At 42.3% G+C, this 26,576-nt stretch overlaps 2 protein-coding genes across 4 annotated transcripts in view; both read right to left on the bottom strand.

The window, feature by feature from the left end:
- Positions 1-6,176: 6,176 nt before the first annotated feature.
- Positions 6,177-11,292, bottom strand: tlcd5a (TLC domain containing 5a). Of its 3 annotated transcripts, none has more exons than XM_079514072.1 (3): positions 10,952-11,292; positions 9,435-9,637; positions 6,177-8,770 (listed from the first exon to the last, which is right to left on the bottom strand). In XM_079514072.1, exons 2-3 carry the CDS (start codon positions 9,628-9,630, stop codon positions 8,241-8,243), a joined length of 726 nt encoding a protein of 241 aa, XP_079370198.1. In that variant the 5' UTR covers positions 9,631-9,637; positions 10,952-11,292; the 3' UTR covers positions 6,177-8,240. The 3 variants fall into 3 exon arrangements, with proteins under 3 accessions (XP_079370198.1, XP_079370200.1, XP_079370199.1); XM_079514074.1 differs by having other exon boundaries at positions 6,177-8,677; XM_079514073.1 differs by lacking the exon at positions 10,952-11,292 and adding an exon at positions 9,954-10,369.
- A 1,191-nt stretch (positions 11,293-12,483) lies between these two features.
- The window catches only part of oafa (OAF homolog a), a 38,575-nt gene continuing 24,482 nt past the window's right edge, over positions 12,484-26,576 (bottom strand). The window contains exons 2-4 of the mRNA XM_079515017.1: positions 21,572-21,706; positions 18,747-18,927; positions 12,484-16,285 (exon numbers count right to left, since the gene is read on the bottom strand). Of these exons, the coding sequence (XP_079371143.1) occupies positions 16,008-16,285; positions 18,747-18,927; positions 21,572-21,706 (594 nt within the window). The 3' untranslated portion in view covers positions 12,484-16,007. The remainder of the gene's footprint in view (positions 16,286-18,746; positions 18,928-21,571; positions 21,707-26,576) is intronic.

Below are 26,576 nucleotides of genomic sequence, written 5' to 3'. Positions count from 1 at the left end.
ACAATGATGTTGATAAACATAAGAATAAATAAGAGCAACAGCAACAACAACCATTATGTCTCTGACAACAACAACAACAATGTTATTTTGTTGCTGAAAATGTGGGTCCTGAAAATAAAAGTTTGAAACTCAATGATTTTCAGTATTGAACAAGTCAACAAAGCTGCAAGAGCAACAGTTAGTGCATCTCCTTTCCATCCTTGTGCATCATCAACATCAGAAAACAAGAGATATGTTTCTTTCTTACTTTATATTGCAATATCCTGATACATTTTTTACTTTATCTGTGTACTTTAACTTACATTATGTGTATTGTATTCATGCATTTTTTTTAATCAAAGAAAATAAAGAAATAACATCATAAATGTGCTATTTGTTTTATTTTTATTTATTTTTTCTAAGACTGATTTTACACACAGTAAAATATATTAGTACAGTGGGCCTATTAGCAAATGGAACCAACTCCGAACTGTCCGAAGAGTTGAGGGTTTCACTGAGCATGTTTTCAGGGAGTGCAAGAATCCTTGAATGGAAATAAACATGCAGATGTAAATTTACTAGAGCATTGGGCGTTGGGCACTGGCCTACTTGCAAGCTGGAAATGAATGCCCCAGTGTCCCTTTTATGCCCATATATGGAGTTCTTTGTCAGGCATGCCCAAATATGGAGTCAATGCAGATGTCAAACTTCATTGTGATGTCAGAACAGGCCAGCTCCATATATGGAGCTGATCAGGTGTGATCAATTGGCTAATTTGGGCCCTGGGCAGGGGCCCTATCCAGAGCCTCTAGAACGGTGCCCATTGGGCATTGACCTACTTGGAGAACGATGCAAGTTGGAAATGCATGCCCCACTGTAGTGCTACTTTTAGAAGTGGGGGGACGCCCCAAGACATGAGCATTGAGCACACATGCACGCACATTTGCGTGCACGTGTGCAACACTCGCAGTCGCAGACACGCACTAAAGAACATGCAGACGTGTATAGCCTATTTAGAAATAGGGTTTACAATGCTTAATCGTATCCATAAAAGTAATTTTAGGCGTGAGAGAAGTGGGAGGATGCAGCTCCCCCGCGTCCCCCCCCACTGAACCCCTGATTATGTCTGTGTCCCTTTTATGCCCATATATGGAATTCTTTGTCAGGCATGCCCAAATATGGAGTCTACAGATGCCAGAATGATGTCAGAACAGCACAGCTCCATATGGAGATCAGGTCCAGAGCCCGGGCAGAGGCCTTTTGTGACGGTTCTGGACAACCGTCGGTCCGAGCGACTCGACACCGGGCACTGCACTTCCTGTGGGGGTGTGGAACGCGTTTGTCGAATTTGAAGTCGGTGGGACGAGCGTTTCTCGAGTTACGTGGATTACAGACGTGCGTACTGTACACACACACACACAGAGAGAGACCTTTATAGATAGATGATGTCTCTTTGGAGGGCATACAGTATATGTTTACACCAAACCGCTTATAGGCCTTGATGCTAGTAGGTTAATGGCTTAAAAGCAGGGTAGCCTAAACGTTTTCAGTTTAGGTACACGGTTACTCATGACAATAGGTTGGCTGGCAGGATAATAGTGTTTTTGAAAATGTGGTTCCTTGGGTGAGACCTGAATGGAAAAACAATGATTACATTATTTTCTCTAAAGCAGCATAGGTTTCACAGCAGTGAAACAGTTACACCATATGGGACAAACAACATTGGACTTACAAATGTTTGAATTTAGAAATACCGGTAGGCCTACTTACTAGCACTCAAATACTTATTGATATGAATCTGATTACTATCCATTCCAAACAATCAATTTGTTTGATGCACATATGCATGTGTGATACAAATGTATTTTGGGAAATAGAAATAAATAATCATGGAATTTGCCATCTCAAGATTGCATGCGCATGTGCACATGCATGTGTTTGTGTGAGCATACCTGTGTGTACCTGTCTTTCTCCATGGGTGTGCCCTTTGTGCGTGTGTGTGTGTGTGTGTGTGTGTGTGTGTGTGTGTGCGTGCGTGCGTGCGTGCGTGCGTGCGTGCGTGCGTGCGTGCGTGCGTGCGTGCGTGCGTGCGTGCGTGTGTTTGTTTGTTTAATGTGGCACTGCTAGCACAGTATACTTTCTTCAGTCAGTCAGCCAATAAATACCAAATACATTCGTCAAACCTTTGATCCTCAAGTCAGCTGTGCCAGGCAACGGCCAAGAAGTGAGATCTTGAAGAAGAAGTGCAGGTCACTTGAAATTAACCACTTCTCAGCATCCAAGTGGGAACCTTTGGTAAAGATCTACAAGGACTACAAGCTCACAATGCGCTGTGTTGCGACAGGACGGATTGGACAGGACGGATTGGACAGTGCAGTCCTTGGGCCGGGTGAGATATCGCCGCCACTAAAAGGGACAGGGCATATGTGGTATCATTTTGTTCGTCATTCTGCACAACCAGATCCCATACAGAGTGGATGAACAACTGTTGATGGTGGACAGTTAGCAATTCAGTGGATGCACACAGCCCCTGCATGCACCAGATGTAGTCTTTGAGCTGGCTTTGGCCTGTAGCACGAGTATGCAAGCTTCCTAACTGCAGTTGTCTCAGCAATGGGTTAAGATGTACAGACCTCTACAGACCTCTACAAACAAAAATGTCATTTGGTGTTTTCAGTGGTTACGCTAGAGGGCGGGCACTCTTCCGCAACCTGTGAGTTAATCTATTGGTTCCGGATCAGAGGACAACAAGTGAATATAGTGATCAAAAGAAGTCCAAGACGGTTTAGTGTAGTATTATAGGACGTTTTGGATCCAAAATGACCTTGACATTGACCTTTGAGTGACACATGACACTGCACTTGAATGGTTTCAGTCACCTCATAAATCAACTCAGCGCTGAAAACCTATACTTTGATAGCAGCACTTGACAACCCCTGTGAAGTGTCTGTCCAGCTGTCTCGACATCACAGTGCTCAAGTCTTCGATCCTTAGGTATGCGGTCAAGTGCAAGCCTGGCTCAGGGAGTAGGACGCCCCTGCCTTGCAGAGTCCCTAGGCACTAGGACACCCTGCCTTGCGGAGTCCCTAGGCACTTTGGACTTAACATCATGTCCTGTGTTTTCTAAATCATCCAAGTCGGCCCATTATTTGCTGAGTTATGCCATTCACTATATACCAATTCTTTCATCAGGGCCGAAAACAAGTTAATCATCAGCTGCCATTTTGACATTGCTGTCACATCATTTCATAAACTACAGACATGTAGCAATACAAAAATCACATTGTTCCTTTGTCCCTTTTTATGGCAATGATATCCGATAACGAGGCATCTCAGCATCTGGCAATTCTGGCAAATGCCAGAAGGGCTGCATTGGCAGTCAATAATCATGGGGCCGGGGCTGAGGCTGAGCCAAAACAAAAAGAATAAAAAAGACCGTCTTTGAGCGGTGAAGACCACAAATGCCAGGGCCGATTCTCTGTGCCAGTCCGTGCCTGTGTTGCGAGCTTGTAGATTGGTTCAGGCGAAGAGATTCGGTGCAGGTAAAAAGGGGGTCCGTAAAAACAAAATGTGTTCACAATGTACAAGTAGGCCTAGCTATAGCTAGGGGAGGGGGGGGAGGGGGGGCATATACAGTATGCATATGACATATGCATATGACATCATGGGTTTGGGAATAATTAATCCCAGAGCTTTAATCATTGCTTACAATCATAATTGCTGAAAACTGTTCCACATGCATGGCTTGATCTTCACTCGCAACTATTGTGCATACCAAGACTATATGAAAGCATGCCAATTATGCTTAGATATGCAGTTAAAATGTATATCTGAGATGACAATGTAGATCTACCAAAAGTCCTAATTCTCCCTAATTCTAGGCTCTATTCAAACCAGGACCACTGTAAAGCACAGACCACCACCAGGAGGACTGAAATGGTATAATTTATTTATTATCCCAATCTGTACTGTACTGTACTGTACTGTATATTCATAAAAGTATATCTCTGCTGTCAAGCCTGTCAGGAAGAAACCACCTAACTCCAAAATGTAAATTATCAGGAAATGATGATTATTTTTTTTTTCTTCAGGAAATTAAGAAAACCAAAGCAATACTGCCTCATCAAAGTTGGGTTTGTGAAGAGTTTTTGTCCTTTTTCATTGATTCAATAGTTTCGAAACAACACACAGACGTAAAGGGTGTTCTATACCACTGATTTATGCAAAATAATCAAAAACTGAGTTATGGTGTCCTCCCGACAGCAATGATACAAGATACCGTAATGTCTCTCACCTAGTATGAACGCAAAATTCAAGAGTTGAAACGTGTGTGTGTGTGTGTATATATATATATATATATACACCCCCCCCCCCCCAAGTTATTCAAAGTTGGAAACAAATTCTTCTTAATGCATTCTTTTAGCAGTGTCAGATAACTGCCTGCCTGTTCTCCACTGGGAGAGGTCCAATACAATGCTAATATAATGCCACCATGTGGACAGGTTGGGTAACTTCAATCTCAGTGCCAGTGCACAGCCCATAAACTGTAGCACTCAATTAGCCTGACACTCAGTCTGAATTTTAATTTCGTTTCACCAGAACATATTTTCTTAATGGGTGTGGCTAGCGATTCAGGGCTGGCGCCAGGCTAGCACTCAATATAAAAGCAAGTCTTCCAATTTATCTTGGATGTTTGATTGATTGATTGATTGATTTATTAACAGTTTGCAGAATTACAGTACATTTCAAGTACAACTCAATACAAAAAACTGTCAACTGTGAGTGGACGACACCATAAAGCATTACACTTGTTTACAATAGGGTCCACCATTTTCAATTCATCAAAACATTGAGACGTACGAATATACACAACTATATAGTCAAAACAGGAAATCATCATAGAGGAGGTAAAAAGGGAAAAGAAACATACAGTGAGGGGGAAAAGGGGTGGATGGGGGATTCAGATTCAGATTTTACGGAGGCCAGTTTCGAATTGCAGCCGTCCGTAGGTGCCCTTTGAGAGCAGTTTTGAAGGAGTCAAGGGATTTGCATGTCTTAATGACTGTTGGTAGGGCGTTCCACATTTTGGTGGCATAGGAGCGGAATGAATTTAGACCCTTGTTTGTGCCGAATCTGGGTTGTACATGGTCTGTTGAACTCCCTCTGGTGTTGTGGGTGTGGACTTCGTTGACATTAAGGAAGTATTTAGACAGGTACATGGGTATCTTGGTGGTGTAGCGAATCTTGTGGACCAGACCCATTGCAAGATGCTGTACTCTGTCGTCAACCCTAAGCCATTCCAGCCTGTCAAAGTGGGCAGGGGTGAGGTGGGTTCGGGGAGTGAGGCCAAGTAGTAGCCTGACCAGTTTGTTTTGGGAAGTCTGGAGCCTTGTTTTAAGGGCCTTAGAGGTGCTGTGGTACCAGGAGGTGCATGCATAGTCAAAGAAACCTTGTACGAGGGCTCCTGTTAGGGTCTTCAAGGTGTTTTTGTTGACCAGTGAGGAGATCCTGTATAGGAATCTTGTTATTTGGTTGACTTTTTTGATTACGTTGGTCGCCATTTTATCACCGGAAAGATTTGCCTCCAGGATGGAACCTAGGTAGGTAATTTCATCTTTTTGTGTGATAATAGTCACCCACTCTAACCATGAAGCCATCTGCCTTGCTGAGATTACTATTTGATCCAAATAGAATGGATTCAGTTTTTCCCAGGTGTAAAGATAGTTTGTTATCAGCGAGCCAGGTGCAGATTCTACTGAGTTCAGAGCTGAGGGCCCTTTCAACCTGCAGTTTGTTCCTGTCCGAGACCAGCAGTGCTGAGTCATCTGCGAACATGCTGTATATTAGGAATGTCTGACTGTACATTTCTCACTGCAAGTATTCAATACAATCAATTTAGTTAATAGTTAATACATAAAATAACAAATACAAAATAAATCTACATATACCCTGCTCTGGTTAATTCACAAAGCAAATAAAAAAAAAACTGACTAAATGCATTAAAAATACAGCCTGGCTTGGCCATACTAATATCACACTCGTTTCGGGTTTTTTTGCCACCGCGACAATGCTATTAAAAACTCTCAAGGCACAAGCTACTGTAGTTAGCTTCTCCATAATTTCACAGCATTGATGCAGAATGCAGATTAAATGCTGCACCACACATCACCACAAAAGAAATAGACCTTGTGATTAAATTATTAAATAAAATTGTTTAATACACACTCAATGCTGTCATGGAACAATTTCACAGTAAAAACACTGCACCTTTACAGAGCCACTGTCACTGTAGATCATGTTTCCTTAATCTTGGTCCAGGCACTGTGACACTGCACTGACTGATTAATGATCTGGCAAGAACATTACAATACATTAAATGTGTTACGCAATCACATATCTCCAAACACAAGACGATTAAAATCCAAAGCAAACAATCAATGTGTTACATTAAATCTCAAAACTTTGAAATGCACGCAACATTTCCACAATAAGGAGAGGAGAGGTTTACAATACAAATGGAAAATATTTCTTTAAAAAAAAAGAAAAACAAGATACAAATTATGATACTGCTCTTAATTAATCATTATAAATAGCTCAAAGTTTCCATAGATCTATGATGCCTGCTAATAACACATACTGATCATCATGCTGATGACATCATATTGAGCGGGGACTGTGGATCCGAGATTCTGAATTCACAAAATGTGAAAATTATGAGAAACAAATGATCAATGATTCCGTGGCCTTCTGGCAGCATGCACTTTTTTTTTCTTTTTTTTGGCGCTGATCAATCAGTCCAGTGATTTGTGAGATTAGCCCCTTCTAGGCGGCTTGACCCCTAGGAGCCTCAGTGCTAACAAATGACGGAACATGAAGGTCCCTCTGGCATCCACTATGTGTACTTCATATGCCCTTATATCCCTGAGCATACCTCTAACCACTTACACCCTATATGCTTCATTGACAGGGGCCCCCAGGGGTCACTCCTTGGATTGGCTCCCTCCTTTTCCCCTCTAGACCAAATCACTACTTGTAGATCTTGTAGAAGTATTTTAAAGAATAAAACATACATCACAGGTGTAAATATGTAATTTCACAAAAATAGTGTATTACTGTACGTGTACCAATAAGGTTGTAACGAGGAACAACCTTGTTTGACACACAAATACACCACATACGCTGTGTCGGCAGGCAACTTCCTGGACCTTACTAAAAAAAAGCCTGGAACTGGACTTGAAAGACACACACAACCAGTGTTTTTAATGCCTCCAAGTCCAAGTACAGCTCTACGGTCACATTTACTTCTTTATTGTGAAAACTGAACAGCCAAACCGGATCCCAAATCAGCAGCCAGGGAATTTAGTAAATTCATGCATGTTGAAATTGTTGCACATTTGGGCACTTTTGGCACATGTACATCATACAGATGGTAAGGGTTAGGGTTCTGGCAACAGTGTTAAAATGGTTAACATATTACATGCTAAGTTGAAGTTCTAGGTATGCCCATTAGGCTAGTTTTGTGAAACTAAAGGTGGTGTCTCTCACATGGTCTGAGGGTATTCACTTGGGTAAAGACCAAAGCATATGATTGGGTCATCATTTTTTGCAAGAAAGTCTGTGGAAGAGACACTATCTGTTGATGTGTTGGCAGTATGTTCTTTGGTGTTCAAAGAGAGCAGCTATTGTCTCAATTGTTTTTAAATAACTGTCCATTTAGGACAAGGTTAGTACTGTATTACACCTTTTTCAAGTCTCCAATTTCATTTCCCCACTTGTCACATGTTGATGTCCGGTGCTGACGCAAAGGACGCCATTTCAAGTTCCATGTTGATGACTTCAGAACTATCATAACCTATACCCACCATACTGCAAGTAACTTGGAGTTGAGCATAGTCGAGTGCTTGTGCAGAGTGAAACAATGACAAAATTACCTTGTTCTCATTCAAGTCTGCGTTCCGTCATCAGTCACATGACATGCAGCATGTCTGAAATAGACATTGTGGGAGTTCTAAAGAAGTCTATCCAACTACCATGCATGTTGAAAAATTATGCAAAGGGGTCCTGACCAAGCATCCATCAGTGACAAGTTGGGAGTGAGAAGGTGTTGATGTTACAGACAAATATCAAAAGGTCTTAAACAATAACTTTGACCTCTCCTTTGCTTACAAAATGTATTCCCTTGATACATTTAAGTCTAGAGATGAGGTTAGCAGTTATAATGTGGGTATCTTCAGAAAAGCAAGACACATTTTCTTGTCTTTTCAGTCCATCTTCCCTTCATGACCATTGACCACTGCTGCTGCCTTCTCCTCACACTGGTTTCTCCACCGTTTGCTCTTGCGAACCGCGAAACGACCGATATCCACCACGAATACCCAAGAGAGGACGTACAAGGCCACGCCGCAACACTTCATAAAGAACTTGGGCCTGGGGGAGATCAACTCACAGTACAGCATCGCACCTCCCACAAAGACCCGCATGAACACGAAGAGCAGCACGAATGCAACATCGACTGCATCCCCCAGACGTGTCTCATAACGTCCCGTCTGCCTGAGGAACCAGCGAGTCTGCAGGAGGGGGTTTGTGATTTCAGTGCCAAAAAGGACAGCACAGCCCTCTATACCGGACTCGCCCAACGACAGGGTCAACATGATTCCAAGGATGCTCATGGTGTGGTGTGCCAACATCACGAAGCCCTCTGTGCGGAAGTACATACACCAGACCATGTCAAAGATAAAGTAGCCAAGACTGAGCACCAAGGCACTGATTTGCAGGTTTGAGTTCTTCATACCTGGAATAAAATAAACATGATTTTGTTTATAGTGTTAAAAAGAAATGTGAATGCATTGAAAGAGAACAGGGCTTTAGGTCTAGTAAAGCATAAATACTGAGGAGACACATGGCAAAGACTTTCGCAACTTCTACGACATAGTTTGTTTACACATAGCTGTTTGCTACAGCTATGAGGCAATGATTGTATTAATGATTTTAAAAACTTTGTTTTTCTTCCTTCAGCCGAGCAGTGCTTATTCTGATTCATGACACATCTGAACCAACAACTAATGTAATTACATTGTACATTACACTGAGTTAACTAAATCCTGGATCTGTTTAGCTCTAGGTTGGAAGCAGAGTAGAGGTTTCTATAGCATAACGTCTTCACCTACTTCCATGGGCATGGAGAACAGAAACAAGTCTAAAGTCTAAAGGCCAGTCCAGTCCACATCAATGCAACTCCTTGCAACTGCCGTTCGGAATAATGGTTGCAAATAGTTGCATGTTGCAATGTTACCTCATTGGTGTGGACTGGCCTTAAAAAGCAACCCAGTGTGCAGTAGTATAGTTTGACCATCTCTTTCATAGCCGTTTATCATGTGCTTTTGCATGCCAAATATTTACATAAATGACTTCATGCAAATTCTGAGTTAGGTCGACAGAGGATAAATGCATCCTACCTGGATATGTGAAAGGCCAAGGTCCGTCCACATAGCCGATGTATCCTGTAACGCAGACCACCAGGACACCGTGGAGCAGAGTGACAAGACGGCAGTTCCATTCATACCCCCGGGACCCGTTGAGGGCACAGAAGATAATGTAGATAAGGCTCCAGCCACACAGGCAGAGCAGAGAACCGACAACCAGCAGTGCCATCCCTTAGCTAAAGACACAAGTCACACAACAGAACAAATCAAGAACTGAACAAATCTTGTCTCTCTCAGACCAGACGCATGATTCATGATAACTACTTTTTATATATGTGATGTATGCCATGCTTTTGTTATTGCTTAATGTAAATCGCTCTGGATTAAGAGCGTCTGCTAAATGCCTAAATTGTAGACCAACAAGTTGTTCATCATGGAGCAAAATTAAGTTGACATTTAAAAAAAACAACAACAACTGAAAAATCTAAATATATTTTGTTCTGTGATAGAGCATAGCATTTACTGTAGCACACACAAGATCAAATAAATTACCATCTATAGGCACTCAGTTGAGATCCTTTGTAACCGAACAACAATTAGCCTTTGCTTGAACTATAATAGCACTACAGTTGCATGGCTGGCCTGAAGAATCTGGTGTGGGGTGAGGGGGATGTCTCTGTCCTGTGTGACGTTTGTTCCTAGGAGATGGGACCATAGAGACGGACAAGCATACCACACCCAACACTGCCAGCAGTACCAAGGATCATTCGTGAATCATGCCTACAAACAAACAAACTAATCTCAGGAACTTTGGGTATTCAGAGCAGAGGTTATTGTGTATTTGGCTGCAGACACTCAGTTCCCATGAGAGTAGTCTTGTCTGCACAGTGTGTCTTGTGTGCAACAGGCAGTAAAAAAGGCCCAATCCAGATCTGATCTGAACATAATAATATACATAGCCTACAGTATGTAGGTCTGTGTTACTCGAATGCCGGCAAACAAAACGAACATGAACAACAGCTTCAATTTAAATCTGTGTGTCTGTAATTGGCCTACCTACCACTAGAGCACCTTCTAGAGAATAAAAAGATCCCAAAAGCATTTTTAGATCACTGATTGTAACAATTATAGGAAAATTAAGTATTCAACTGGCAAGGAGGTCTGAATGTGGTTGTCATTGACCTGTCAATGTTGGCCTCCAGTTGGCCTGCACATGTCATACCCCGTACAAAAGGTGTCGCTTTTCGACAAAAACAGAGCTATATGAGCCAACATCTCGTCACATAGATGATAGATCTATTCTTGTCGTCAAGCGAGTAAGCGACAACACCGTACGACGGACTGGCCGGACTGAGTATTATAGGCCTACATGCATACTATACATAAATTAAGCTGTAGGGTGCCCTAGAACCGAACATCACACGTATTTGGTTACCATAGTGATAGTGTGGGACTGGGAACGGTTTAGGTGACATAATCGCAACCTGAACACGTTTCCCCATCGCACAAATACAACATTAAAAATAAAAAATATAAATAAAAAATACCACCTTGACGATGAACATTTGACCAGTTGCAATGTCTTCTCCCCCTCTCTCGTCATCAGCCCCTTCGTGTCCTGTAATACAAGCATGATGTTTGTGGGGTCTCTGCACCGAGCATCATGTTGTTGTCATCTTTATCCAACCACAGGAGTCAGTCAGTCAGCGGCAGCGACATGGATCTTAAAGCCACCAGGGTGGACCGGTCCGGGACGATGCTACTGACGTGTTAACAGTGGACTGATGTGAACTGAATGGAATAGCACACGACAACAGCCAACAATCATTAACAAAAGCCCGTTTGTTTCCATCCATCCCACAGGAAAAGCTTCCGTAGGCTATGGGAGGGTGTTGTGGTATCTTTTTGACAAGTAGCGACACCCCACGGCGAATCACTAAAATTACACCATTTTTTGGTGAGCATTGACTGAGCATTGTCTGTAGGCCTACCCATTAACTGAAATAACATTTCCAATCAATCAAACCAAAATAGACTAGATTTTATACTGTCCCTCATGTTTAATGTTTTTTCTATTATTATTATTTACAGCAAAATCACAATATTTCGATTTGTATTTTTATGTTTGTATGTTTATGTGGCTATGCGCCATACAATATGGTGCAATCTGTTTGAATTTATTGAGCATAGTAGGCCTAGGCCTATAATCCTTTTAATTGTAGGCTACATACATTTGTTTTATTTCACACTCGCTCGGGCCATGAATGTGTTTCCAATGCCAATGAAGCCCCTTTGAATTAAGGCCAAGGGCCATCCACACTGAGCACTATAACTATAACCAGGGCTGGGCAACTGGCGGCCCGGGGGCCACATGCGGCCCCCATCTTCACTTAATGTGGCCCTCAGGTTAATGTCAGAATACTGATATATTATTGGTTTCAGCTGTTTACAACTCTACGACATGCAAAACATGACTCACTGTAATTACTTCAGTCTAAATTAGTAGCTCAATGCTCAACACAAGTATAATTAAAGGCATTTGAAATGACATAAAAAAGTTAATTTTCAGGATTCCAATTCAAAAATAGCAAAAATTCAAGATTTCAATTTGAATATAGCAAAAATCGCCGATCTACAAGCTCAAAACGCGTCGCAGCGCGACGCGTTTTGAGCTTGTAGATCGGCTATTTTTGCTACGACAGTAATATATGGCCCTAGGGAGTGAGTGTGGAGATATAGTGGCCCTCTCCATCGTCAAAGTTGCCCACCCCTGACTATAACTGTATAAAAATAAAAATTCTAAGTCAAGTGGGTGGCAGAGTTCACACCAACTATTGAACAAATAATACAATGGTGAGTTACAAGTAGTGCTCAGTGTGAATGGCCCTTTGAATTGTATTGGCAGAGGGCAGCAGTGCAAAGTCCAACAACCGATAAAAAAAAAGAAATGACATGGAGGTAATCAAATAATATTAATAATTAATCAGGAATTATTGTTCGACAAACAACAAAATGACAGAATTCCAACTAGGCTACATAGCATATAGGCTATATTAAGCATCAAAAGCCAGCCACGACGTGATGCAGTGCAAAAAAGATACTTTATTCCAACAAATTAACAATTCATGTAAAACACAACTCGACCAGTACATACTGTAGGCTAATTGCTTCATTTACTCAAGAGAAGTATTTACAACACATACAAAACTTTTATAGAAAAATATGTCTGACAATGTATTCTAGAATTACATAGCAAAAAAAAGAAAGACAAACAATGGAAATGTTAAGGCACTTGAACACCAGTAAAAGGCCATACATTGAAATGTTTCACTCATTTGGCTTATCAGTTGGGAACACACACACACACACACACACACACACACACACACACACACACACACACACACACACACACACACACACACACACACACACACACACACACACACACACACACACACACACACACACTAAAGTGAACATTGATGTGGCAGTCAAGAGTGAAATTAATTAAATGTAACTATGTAAGACAAGTTAGTCCTGATCTGTGGAAAAAAGGGGGACACAACTCACACCATTGGCCATCGGCAGTGGCTCAGTAGAGGTGGAGCTGCCGCGTGGGAATTGGAAGGTTGCCGGTTCGATCCCCGGCTCATCCTGGCTTAAATGTCAACGTATTGAGCAAGACACTGAACCCCATAACTGCTCCCGGTGAGCAGGTTGGTGCCTTGCATAGTTTCCTCCACTACCGTTGTGTGTGAATGCAATGCACATTGTACAGCACTTCTGTAAATATATATACAAATATTTACTGCTCCTAGTATTGATGATTTCTTGTAGGCCTATAATATTGTATGTCTGTCTTGATGAATTGAATACACAGGACCACAATGGAAACAAGCCCTCATGGCTTTTTTGTGTTATCCTTTTAGCATTATTGTATAACTGTACAGTACCTCTGTACTTTTAGCAAACTGTTAATAACGTAATCAATCAATCATTAAACACAACATTTACCATTGACTCTACTGTCAATCAATATGGAATTTGGTCCCACAGATTCCCAGAGGCGCCCCTTGAATTAGACCATAAAAACACAGATAATTTTTTTCTGGATGCATGTTACACATGACATAACATTCAACTGTTGAAATGAACTGACACAAAACACCAAATTTGAACATATGAAGATAAACTTAACAAAAAAAATGAGAATGTACCGTCCAGAAGATGGCAGTATAGACTTTGAAGTGGACCACACTCTATAGGTATGTATGTACATAATGTTCCAACTTGACACAATCTACTGTAAAACCTTGTTTGAGGGATTGAAACGCTGGGCCAGTGGTTCCCAAACTGTGGTTCAGGACCCCCAGAGGGGTCCCCAATTATTATTATTTCTTCGGCTCTCATTATGAGCCGATTGATAGCGCAGTTATGGTTGCCGCTTGGAGGATTAGTCTATAAGGTATCTGCACATTTCTAAAGTGGAAATTTAAGGACTTTATAAAAAATGGTCAAATATTAATGAAGAAAATATTTTAGAAAACGGATGATCTACAAGCTGCCAACCAAAGTTATTGAGCTTGTAGATCTGCTATTTTCACAATATGCATCTGTGGAACCGAGTCAAACATAACCTAATGCCTCAACTCGTACAATTCCAAGTGCTTGTCTTAGTGGGGGTTAAAATATGATTATTTTGGTATGAGAACCGCTGCACTATAGGCCATTCTGTTGACAGCATTGCCTTTGAGAATACTCACTTTGGTCAACTTGAACCTGTAAAATAAAGACAATGTGAGCCAAGTCACAGGTACTCAACGCATGGTCCTAGGACCCCTGGGGGTCCTTTTTTGTGGATCCCATAACTCTGAGAATGTACAAATGGAACCAAATGGACCCTTTACAACAAACTCAGAAAACTGCAAGCCTGCTACAACTCAGAAGACTTGTTTTTTTATCATTTCTACTGCACTGTATGGTTTAATTGTACTTATGCATGTTACGTATGTTTTGTATGTCATGATGATTAATTGAGTACAATGGACCACAATGGAAACAATCCACACAGGGCTTTTTGAGTTACGCTTGTAAGTTTTAACATGGTTATTTTTTTCCCTTCCTTTTACTGTACTGCCCATACGGTTTTCAAACCTGTTAATGTATTCAATCAAAATTCAACCAAATATTGTTTTTTTATTGCACTCTGTCAATGCTCTGTGTCTTACTGTGTTGATGCTTAGAGCTTTATGTAAAACATTTTTGAATGGCCTCGTTGTTGAAAGGCATTTCTTGTTTGTACACTCTCAAGAGTTCAAGGATTTTACAGCGTAGCTTGGCGTCCATCCTATCAAACCGAGGGCACATCAAACTGAGGGGCCTTGAAATGAAAAGGGTTGAGAATCAGTGAGCTTCGTGCCATGGGAGAGGTGAGGGGGAGCTGAATTGGTCCCACTTCAAAGTGGATCAGACGTTTTAGTAAACCACACCCTCTTTAAAAACATACAACACTTGATAACAAGGTACGTAGCACGACATAGACATACACGGATGGGACTCAACACGACAGCATGGCTAAATCAAACACTCAACACATTTCAACATGTTTTTTGCTACGCAAACACACTTCTTGTTAATCGGGGGGAGCAGGTGGATGATGAGCTTTAAACACTTGAGCTTATAACTAGTGTCGTACGAGAGCCAAAAAAATGAAAATAAACATAAAAAAGGACAAAGAATTACATGAGGTTATAGTTGACAAAATGTACAAAAATAATCATCCATAATTTCAATTTGCAACTATAATAAATAAAGACAGCATCGGGGAATTCTTGTCCACGTTGTCAGCCAACCTGAGTCGTTAATAAACAAGACTTCAGCTGGCTAAAGCTGTGTCACTACTGACCGAGTCGTACTGTTACACGGATGAGACAGATCCTCCAAAACACAGAATGACCCACAATCCCTTCCTCTGCTGACATTAACTGGCCAGAAATGTCGAAAGACAACATTCTGTCCAGCTCTGTGCAAAAAGAAAGAAAGAAAAAAAAAGTTGTAAGAGAGGTTGTTGTTGACATCTTCCATTCACTCTGATGATTCCTGCCCAACACCAATAAAAGGCACAGAAGTGACAGTTTCTTGGCAAAGTCACATTACCCACTTAAATCCCATATACGTCCTTGACTGGGGTGCCCCAGGGGTCTGTACATGGTCCCCTTCCTTTTTACCCCCCTCTACAAAAAAACAATCGCTAGAAATAGCCGATATACAAGTTCACAAGCTTGTATTGTAGATTGGCTATTTTCACCTAATGTCTGCCTATTATGACAGAACAGGGACGCTAGGGTTCATGAAGTTGAAACGGAAATGATGTATTCATCCCCCCCCCACCTCCCCCTATACGGTATATGTTTCAAAGTCTTCGTCTCGACTTAAGAATGTACATGTTCGGTTTGTACAGCTGCTTCCCCAACAAAGTTTTGGTCTCATTTAGAACCTGAACTGATTTCCACTGAAGTACTGTGTATGGATTTCACAGCCGCCCCCATCCACCTGCACCTGAGTCAAGCTTGTGGAGTTTGTTCCGTGTTCCCAGACAAAACGCTAGGTCTCCTCGTCCCACAGACAGAGTTGTTTTTGTGGAACATAGTAGGTGAACTGGTAGCCCTTGCTGCAGCTCTTGATGCCGCACTTGTAGGGAGCGCCCTTCCCCGTGGCGTCGCGGCTGCGGCAGTACTTGAGCAGGCACGGGTACCACTCCAGGCGCAGGCTGTACGTGCACAGGCACGGCGTCCACAGGTCGTTGGTGGCGCGGCAGGCAGGCAGGCCGGGAAGCTCGGCGGTCTGCTGGGGCAGGATCTCGAACATGGAGCCATCCACACCTAGAGAGGGCACGGCAGCACAGAACAGCTAGGTCAACGCCGGAGCTTTGAGGTGTCAAGAGATGGGACTCCCTCTTTCTTTGGTGTTATATGCTTAAACCATAACCTTTAGCAATTATTATCCCCCAAAAAACTATGCCTAAACCTATCCTTAATCCTAACCCCACAAACACTATGCCTAACCATGACCTCACAGAAACAATGCCTAAACCTGACCTCAAAACCATGCCCGCCTGGGCGAAACACAGGGAAAACGGACAGTCTGGTCAAAAGATGTGCAAATTTGGGCTATTTATTTATTTATTTTTAGTGAAATTAGCGATCTAACATAATCAATACAAAAACCCAAAAGTCATCAAAATCGTCCTTGGCAGTAAATGAGAAAGAAAGAAAGAAAGAAAGAAAGACACATAATCCCCCCTCCATTTAATTACAAATTATTCTTTTTCATAATCAACCAAATTGATTAGTTTGATTAACTGTTGCACCCCGGGTGCAAATCAAACAGCAGACTGTTCACTCATTGGATTTCGATCGACAATGACACACTGTAGAAGCGGTAAGAGGGGTCAACCAAACGGCCAGTTGGGGAAGGCGATACGGTTAAAAAGGGGACTTTGTTATGCAAAGGAGATGCAAGTTGTGTGATTCACAGTGAAGATAGCGGAGCAGCGTGCTCGCTGAACCGTGACCATCAACATTGTTTCCCAGATAATAGTGCTGTCACAGTACTATAAAGCTGTCATATAGATTCTCCTCGCACCCCATAATTTGCCAATCTGTTGGTGTAACGATGCAGTGCCTTGTTGCAAATAATAGCAATTTTATCAACAGAAAATGTTTCTATTTTTTTTATTTTTTTTTTATTAAAATTATCAGGCTAAGCAGAACAGGGTCACATCAAGTGCTCGGATCATAAAAGGAATAAGGAGGGGGAAAAAGGGCTTTATCTTTGCTTGAGGATGAAACATGTTTTTCAAAAAGAGAAACGTGGAAACTGTGAGGAAGCCTTTTGTATGTGCACAGATAAGGGGGAGGGGCAGGGATAAGAGAGTCTAATCTTATCCACAAAGAGCCGGAGTGAGTCTACCCGGTCTGCACTTCACAGAGGAACGGAGCAACCGAAGTAAACACTTGAAGTCGTATCATTAAACTACAATGAGAAGATACTGTCTCAAGAGGTGTTGAGGAGATTTGGACAGGAAGGAGACAGAGGGGAGACCACGAAGAGGGATTGCAGCACGCGTGTGCGTGTGTGTGTGTGTGTGTGTGTGTGTGTGTGTGTGTGTGTGCGTGTGTGTGACTGAGGGAAGAGACAGAACTTGCAACAACATCCTGAAACACTTTTACACCCCCAGCACACATTAATATGTCATATATGCCTGATTTATACTTAGTCGTATGTATGATGGTGTCACATGCAGAAAATAGCCGATCTACAAGCTCCCAACTACTTGTAGAGCTGCCACTTCCGTACGACGGAGCATAGTGAAAGTGACACTGATGGCCACTGACCTTTCTCCATCTGTGGTGTAAATTGTCTCATGGGCCTCGCTGGTTCAGACATTATTACACATTTATAAATAACTTCCTACATTACACAATTATGCAGCTTTTGTGTCTTGATCTTTAACCACTTTACATAAAACCATCTACAATCTCACAATGCATTGCCATTTCTCCCCCAAAAAAATCTGAATAAGGCTTAAGGCTTTAAGTGGTAAAATCAAGTTAAAGGAGCATTCAGTGATTTGGGTGATTTGGAAAACCACCCAGTCCGCCCCGGTAACAAAATGTGCACATGCACGCACTACAGTGGGGGGAAGTGCAACAGGCCAACAGCATGTGCACCAAGGCCCACCCCCAGTCGATCATGATTGGAGGAAGGCCCCTCTCATCCTGATTGGATGAAGGCTTTGCCACCCGCCACCAAAACTGAAACTAGGGTTTTTTGACCCCAGGGGCTCACTGGGAACAGGGAGGAACTCCTTATATGGTCAGCACACTCTATAGTAGGGAGGATTATCCAGAAAAAAAGAAAAAACTAGTGATATTTGAATTAAGTCAAACCACTGAATATACCTTTAAGTTCAGTGTCTGGGTTTATTTAGTTTGCTTGCTCCTTGTAATGTTCATGTTCTCAAATAGAAACTTTAATGAACTCTAAGTTTTTCTAATTGATTTAAAGACTTTGCACTATTTTCCTGTTTTATTTTATTTTTATTTTACTAAATATTGGTCAAAACAGTGGTAAATCAGTGGTCTAGGATACTCCAAAACTCGGGTTCAAACCCAACAATCTATCCTCTGACGGGCTTCTACTTGCAACGACATCTGATATGAATCTCCACAAACGGAAGCAGCTTTTACAAGCCCGGCATCCAGCCAGCCAGCACACACTGTTATGTAATAGATGGTTCATAATGAAAAAGTGACACCAAGATGCCCCCCCACTGCTGACCTTTCTCCAGCCAGTGCTTGACGTCCGTCTCGCGGGTGTACACGGCCTCGCGGGCCTCGCTGCACATGTTGTGGAGGTGGGAGCTGAGCTGCGAAGCCCGGCTCAGGTTGACGGCCACGCTCATGGTCAGCTGCTCCAGTCCTCTCCGCTCCTCTGCCAAGCGGATGGCTTGAGGGTTTTTCTGCCAGAGCACAATAATAAAATAAAAACAATCCATCCACCCAAGGTTAATCAATAATTATCGTCGCTGTCGAGGCAGAAACCTCTTATCTCCATAATTAAACAGTTTTTTCGTAGTAAATGAACGCCTTACTTGATTTCATTATACACTACGGCGTCACACAAAAGCATCAAAAGTATCATATCGACAAGCTCGAAGCGCGGTGGGAAGCGACAACGTTTGAGTTTGTAGATCTCCTGCTTTTGCAATTTATTTAATTTGAATCCTGAAAAGTAACAGTTTTGGACATATGAGGTTTCCACCCGACAGAGACGTAACTTTCCCCATTGTGGCGACTTTTAGCTAAAATGTCTCATCTCTCCAATCCCAATAATAATTAGGGGTGCACGATTATGAAATTATGACCGATATCCGATCTCCGATTATTTGCAGGGTCATATCTGCCGATACCGATTCTGACCGATTCCGATATTATACAGAGAACCACAATGGAAACAAGCCTAGGCCCTATAGGGGCTTGGCCCAAAGCCTATTAATAAAGTATTCAATCAATCAATCAATAAATATACTGTTTTTCCAAGTGTCTGTTTTCAGTACTGAACGAGATGAGTACACAAATTAAATGTAGAATTTAGCCATTGACGGTCACATTATTATTGCGTCATCGATATCGGTGAAAATAATCTGGATTACTTTGAGACCGATCCGATACCGATATGGTATTTGTATGGCCAATATGGCCGATTCCGATAGGCTACCGATTATATCGTGCATCTCTAATAATAATGTTCTCTATTGGGGGCTTGCAACTAAACTACATCTTCTATCGTTCTACTCGCTCATACACGCGTGTTTGATACCTGCTGCTAAATGATGTCTCACTTGCACAAAAGACTATACACTCAAAGGACTGTTTGAGTGTATGCACTTTATTTAACATTGCTCATGTTATATCGGGATATTTGTCATCTCGAATCTGTTTTTCATTGTTTCTTTCATTCGCTATTCTTTCTCCATTCTTTACAACACCTTCTTGAAACTGGAAATGCTTGCATAAGAATTTCACCCACGTTGTTAAACCTGGGATGTGACAAGAAATTGGAATCTGACTTGGTAAATAAATTCTGGTGTCGAGCCAGGCTACACACCAGAGATGTAGCCACTTGTAGCCACCGAAGCAGAGACAATCTATTCTATTAATAGAGTATACCCAGCCAGCTGTCTGCGATCCCATTTAGCGTTCTTCAAATGCACAGATTCAAGAGTGTTCATTTGTCTCTCATACAGGTACAAGCAGTGATCTGTCTGTGTTGAATACTCGCAATGTCGGCCTTAACAATACAATGTCGGCATCGAACAAATATCAAAATGACATATCGGTTTAGACAATATATTATTTATGTTTGAATGTGAATCTGAAAAAGCCTTTTTGAGATGAAGGCTGCAGATTTAATCAAGTGTTTTCTGGGGAAGCTTTCCAACAAGCTGGAAAAATGTAGCATAAATACCACATTTAAGTGCATCGGTAGGCCTGATGAGGTTTTTAGAGGTCTGGACCCAGACATAAATGATGTTGCTCTGGTCACTCTGGATTAAGAGCGTCTGCTAAATGCCTAAATTGTAAATTGTAAAGTAAACCCTACTACTGGAAACATGTATTGCAGCCAACATCGGTATCGGCCGATTTGACCACGCTATTAATCAGTAATTGGATATCGGCCAAAGTTCAATATTGCATATCCCTAATGAATATGCATTTCAACAGATCCTGCTTTCCTTGGCCTACTAGAAAGAGACTAATTGAAGCACTTTTCATCTCCGCTTTGGACTACGGGGACATTATATACAGAAACGCATCAGCTACCACACTTAAAATCTTGGACCCAGTTTATCATTCTGCCCTCAGATTTATAACAGGCGACAGCTATAACACCCATCATTGCATACTGTACAATAAGGTTGGTTGGCCCTCCCTTGTGACAAGAAGAGACCAACACTGTTTTTTATTTGTCTATAAATCTCTAATTGGGAACTCACCTTCTTATTTAAACTCTCTTTTACAATGGAAAACTATTTCTTATCATACACACTCAAGACTATTTGATGCTTGAGACCATACACACCTCCACTACATCTGGAAAATCTGCTTTCAAGTGCGCTTCCCCACACACTTGGAACACCTTACAGACTTCACTAAAGTACAGCTCTCTTCCTTCTCTATATCGCTTTCAACTTGATATATCAACGTTGGTAAATATCAACTGTACCTGTTTTAATTGAGTTGATCACTATGTAATGTTCCTTTATTATTACCAGTAATTTACTTTATTCATCTATGTTTTGTTTTCTTTGTCCCCCCTCCCCCCCATTGTACATTGTTGATGTGTTGTAATCTCGGCACCACTGAAAAAGAGGGTCTCAGCCCTCAGTGTGTTCCCCGAGAACTAAATAAAGGTTGAAATGAAATGAACAAATATGTGGTATAACTAACTGAAATTATCTTTGCCAGAATATTAAACAGTTCAAGCACTGCAATAAGCACTCATTCACAATTATGTACAGATGGACAGTTGACTATGGTGCTTTATTTTATAGGATGTACATTTTAAATATCACCTTTATTATGATTATGATTTATGCGTACCTGTCTGAGGCGAGCCATGGACTCACTGGGGATGATCTCGTTGTGGTTGAGACGTGAGATGAAGCAGAGGGCCTGGTACTGGTTCTGCCCTCTCTCCAGCTCCCCCAGGATCAGCGCGCGGAATATCTTCACATCCTGAAGACAAGACAGGAGGAGGAGGATGAGTGCATAAATAAAATTACTTTCAACAAGGCAGCAATGGAGCCGTGATTAATCGTGGTTTGTGCTAGGCAGCAATTTATGTGGATATGCCCCCTGACTGATTATAGCGGCTACGCTTTCCATTTGTATACTTAAATGTCTCACTTTTCCAGACGTGCAAAGTAATTCAATATGTGGAGTTTATATGGATGTTCAAACAACTGTCTACTAAAAGGCAGAGAGTACTTTATGTTCGCTCTTAATAACAGTGCTTCATTCGACAGTTTGAGGATGGGTTTTTATTCATCTGCAGGCCTGCTCTGACAGCATTGTTCCATTCTGGCTCTTCTCATTTGTGCTGTCAATGTAGTGCTTTAAAGCTGCAATCTGGAACTTGTTCCAATGACTGAAACATAGTGCGTTAATACAATATAAGTGGTTGGAGAGTTGGTCTCCTCACTCTTCCATTGAGACATTTAGACCCTGGTGTCAGGTAGGCCACCCACCTACTGGCTGTTGCTAATGTAGTACGGCCTGAAGCTCATAAGAACTATTTGTCTCCGTGGCAGAAATTTGGTCCGTTTGAATCCCACGGTACGTAAGACATAAGAGTTACGGATTGCAGCTTTAAGACAGGGCCGTTTTGAGGACAATGACATCATCGTCACAACATCATCTCTAGGGTGTCCCCAGTCAGTGTCTGAATCGTTTGAGACGCTGGTTCAAAAGCGGTTTGTGGAACAAACACAGAACGCAAAAGGCAATAAATGAAAATGATTTTGAGAATTCCCCAGAAAATGTTGGAAGGAGTTAGCATGAGAAGAGTCTGCTGACGGCCTCTGGGAAATTAACCGCTTGAACCTCAGCCCCCCCCCCCTTTTGTTTAGTGGGGGGGCTTTGACGACACGCAACACAACGTGTCATGTTCACGAGTACCAGGTACCAAGGAGTAGGACAAGTACAGTTGTAACTCAGATCCGTTTCACTAACAAGTTAACAACAGAGGCTTTAGGACTCGTTAGGAGTTCTGAGAGGACATGCAAAGCATCATGGGAAGGCTCTGACAGTGCAGAGAGGACGACCACACACACACACACACACACACACACACACACACACACACACACACACACACACACACACACACACACACACACACACACACACACACACACACACACACACACACACACACACACACACACACACACACACACACACACACACACACACACACACACACACGGCTGTATGAAGCAGACAGAGTAGGAGAGGCTTCAAGTCTTCCACTCACCGCCTCTGCCCGGAGCTACACACACACACACACAACTCAGATAAAGAAAAGGCCAAAGAGAAACTCTTTTGTTTTCCGCTACCACTCTACGTTCTTCTTACTTCCTCTACGCGCATCTGTAAACACTGGCGAGGAAGCGAACACAACGTGAATACAACGTGCCCCGGAGCATCTGTAAACACTGGTGAGGAAGCGAACACAACGTGAAGCGAACACAACGTGCCCCGGAGCTCCTTTACATTCATTTCCTTTGTTGTCGTTTCTAGTGTACCTGGCACGAACCCTCCGTTTTCTGAACAACTGCTTTTAATTCTGCCAACAAACAGCGCTAACTAGTTATGATGAGGAACACGCCATGCCGTGTATTCCAAAAACACAATTCGCTCAAAACCACTCGACCTTTGGAAAAAGCTAACCGGAGCAAATATTGACATAGTTGTCGGAGGCAACGTTAGCTTCAAAGGATTCCTTCACACCTCCTCGTCAACAGGCTCAGCAGACACAGGCTGAGAGACAGACGGAAATAAAGGGAAAAATAGACGGATCAAAGTGCATCGCCTTGGGCCTCAAAAACAACCGATGTACAAGATCACGACACGTTGCAACGCGCCGTATCGCAAGCTTGTATATTGGCTATTTTTGCAGCGCAACAGAGTATTAAGTGTTGTCAGACGTAACTGAATAGTCTACTCCACTGATCTTCATACAACTGAAACACTACACAGTGATGATTAAAGAGTGGCATGCCACGAGTGAGAAGACGCGGACGCGTCACAGTGAAGACCGACAGACCTCCAGAGAGGAGAGACACACACGGGGAGGCCATGGCGTCACAGTGAAGACCGACAGACCTCCAGAGAGGAGAGACACACACGGGGAGGCCATGGCCTGTGGACCTCCCAGACAGAACACACACACATGGCATTCTGCTGCGGCACTGTGTGTGTGCGTGCGCATGTGTGTAAGAGCGCAGGGGCAGAGGCAAAACAGGAGGGGGAGGGCATTCCTGACACACACACACACACACACACACACACACACACACACACACACACACACACACACACACACACACACACACACACACACACACACACACACACACACACACACACACACACACACACACACACACACACACACACACACACACACACACACACACACACACACACACACACACACACACACACACACACACACACACACACACACACCTTGCCCCAGGGCTTTCTGGGTAATTACAGAGGAGGCGAGCAGTGTTCCAATGCGGTAGCACACGCTGAAGACACCAATAACTCTTCCAACACTCAACCACCGCCAACCACCACCACTGTATTGTGATGTGATATGTGATATGTGTGCGCGTGCGTGCGTGCGTGCGTGCGTGCGTGCGTGCGTGCGTGCGTGCGTTTCCGTGCGACTTCTGATCACCTGGTGTCTTATGAGCACACTAGACTTCAGTTGTGTAAAGTAACTAAGTGCATTTACTTAAGTGCTGCATGTACTTAAGTCCAATTTTGAGGTATTTGTACTTTACTTGAGTATTTCCAATTGCCAGTACTTTTACTTCTACTCCACTACATTGCAGAGGCAGATGTGGTACTTTTACTCCACTACATTTATTTGAAAACCTTAGTTACTAGTTACTTTGTAGACTTTGATTATAAATACAAAACATACATTAACGCAGTGGTTCCAAAAGTGGGGTCCGGGGACCCCTAGGGGTCCTTGAGGGAGTTCCAGGCGGTCCCCAGCTAAATGATAGTTAGGAACCAAATGGACCCTTATATGGGTCTGTAACTCAGACCCAAATGGACACGTTAGGGTCAGTTGGTTCCATTTGTACACTCGCGTACAAGTTAAATTAACTTTGATTTTACAATATAAATTGGGGTCCCAGAGATAGAAATGCCATTAAATGGGGGTCCGTAGCCTAATTCATGTCAAACCGGGGGCCCTTGAAATGAAAATGGCTGAAAATCACTGCTAGAGGCGTAAAAATCTTCTCTTATGGGGGGTCCTATTTTCAAATGGGGGGTCCGCGGGCTAACGAGTATCATTTTGGGGGTCCTTGACATGAAAAGGTCTGGGAACCCCTGCATTAACCACTTCAGCCGAGCCCTATACATGTTGACCATTTGAAAATAGCCGATCTACAAGCTTGTAGATTGGCTATTTTCAAAAGATTTTTATACATTTGAAAACTTGAAATGAGACATTTCTGTATAAGGTCGGAGTACTTTCACTTTTGGTACTTTAAGTAAATTTTTATGCCAATACATTAGTACCACAGACGAAAAACAGTCTAAGTCCAAATTTCAGACTGACCCCTCCACGAAAAGGCCTCGTTGTCCTGAACCCTCATCTATCATTTATACATTATGGATCAATAGTGTGGAGTTAGACTGTTATTCGTCTGTGGTACTTTTAACTTCTACTCAAGTACATTTTGAATTCCGGACCTTTACTTGTGACAGAGTATTTCTATATTGCAGTATTGATACATTTACTTAAGTAAAAGTACTTTTTCTACCACTGCTAGACTAGGTGGTATCTATTTTTTACATACTTCCCCGGGGTAGATAATGGTATATATACACGTATACTGTATATGACACCGGTATGGTTAAAAATCACACCTGTGTGAAGTGAGGGGCGCATCATCATCATCATACATCTCATTCCAGCCAATCACAATTTGCGTCCTCACTTTTGTCTTCAATGTTTGTGTTAGGACAATGTTAGTGTTTGCACAAACCCACAATGCTGGACATAGGAGGGTCATGTTTAGAGTCGTTTTTACGGTCGCTACAAGCCCCAATAGTGATTGTAAGCCAGATTAGCACCTGGCAAAAAAACAAAAGTTGAGCTGCTGGTGACAGAGGATAGATACTGTGGCATGTCTAGCATACAGAGTGTGTGTCTAAAACAATATTGTTCTCAAACCATTACATTTCAAAGTCTTCCCTTAACTCTGACAGTATACAAATGGAACTAACTAACAAACTATTTAGTTGTATACTGTCAGAGTTACAGACATGGTTTTAAATGGATATAGTGAAGGAAATAAGAGCCCTTCTTCCATAGGTTCAGCAGCATACCATGTCCTTGCTGGAGGATACAAAGACACTGCCATGGTGATACATCAGTGGGCTGAACAGAGATGGTGTGTGGGTGGTGGTGACAGACTGGTAATAAACTGCTTTTGTAGTTGGAAGAAGAATTCGTCTTAAAGTTCTATGTGGCTCAAGGTTTCCATTCCATAGCTAGGAGTCTGTATTTAGTTTAAAGTTACGGAAAATCATACCGTGTCTGTCAGGTGGAAAGCTCATATGTCCAAAATTGTTAATTTTCAAATTCAAAAATATCAAAAGTAGCAGAGTGATTTTTATTTTTATCCCACGATTTTTCTCCCCAGTGTTTTCTACCGGTGCCAATTGCGTAAACTGTAATCCTGGGCACTACTCTCCCTCTGCCAACCTGGGGAGATCCCCAAACTGAGCTCATGCTTCCTTCAATGCATGAGGGATGAGCAGGCCACTACTTTTCACACTTCTCTTGGCAGTA

Source organism: Electrona antarctica, assembly GCF_951216825.1.
Source record: "Electrona antarctica genome assembly, chromosome: 11".
Taxonomy (NCBI): Eukaryota; Metazoa; Chordata; class Actinopteri; order Myctophiformes; family Myctophidae; genus Electrona; species Electrona antarctica.
The sequence above is the reverse complement of the archived record's forward strand: the minus strand, read 5'-3'. Positions and strand labels throughout refer to the sequence as shown.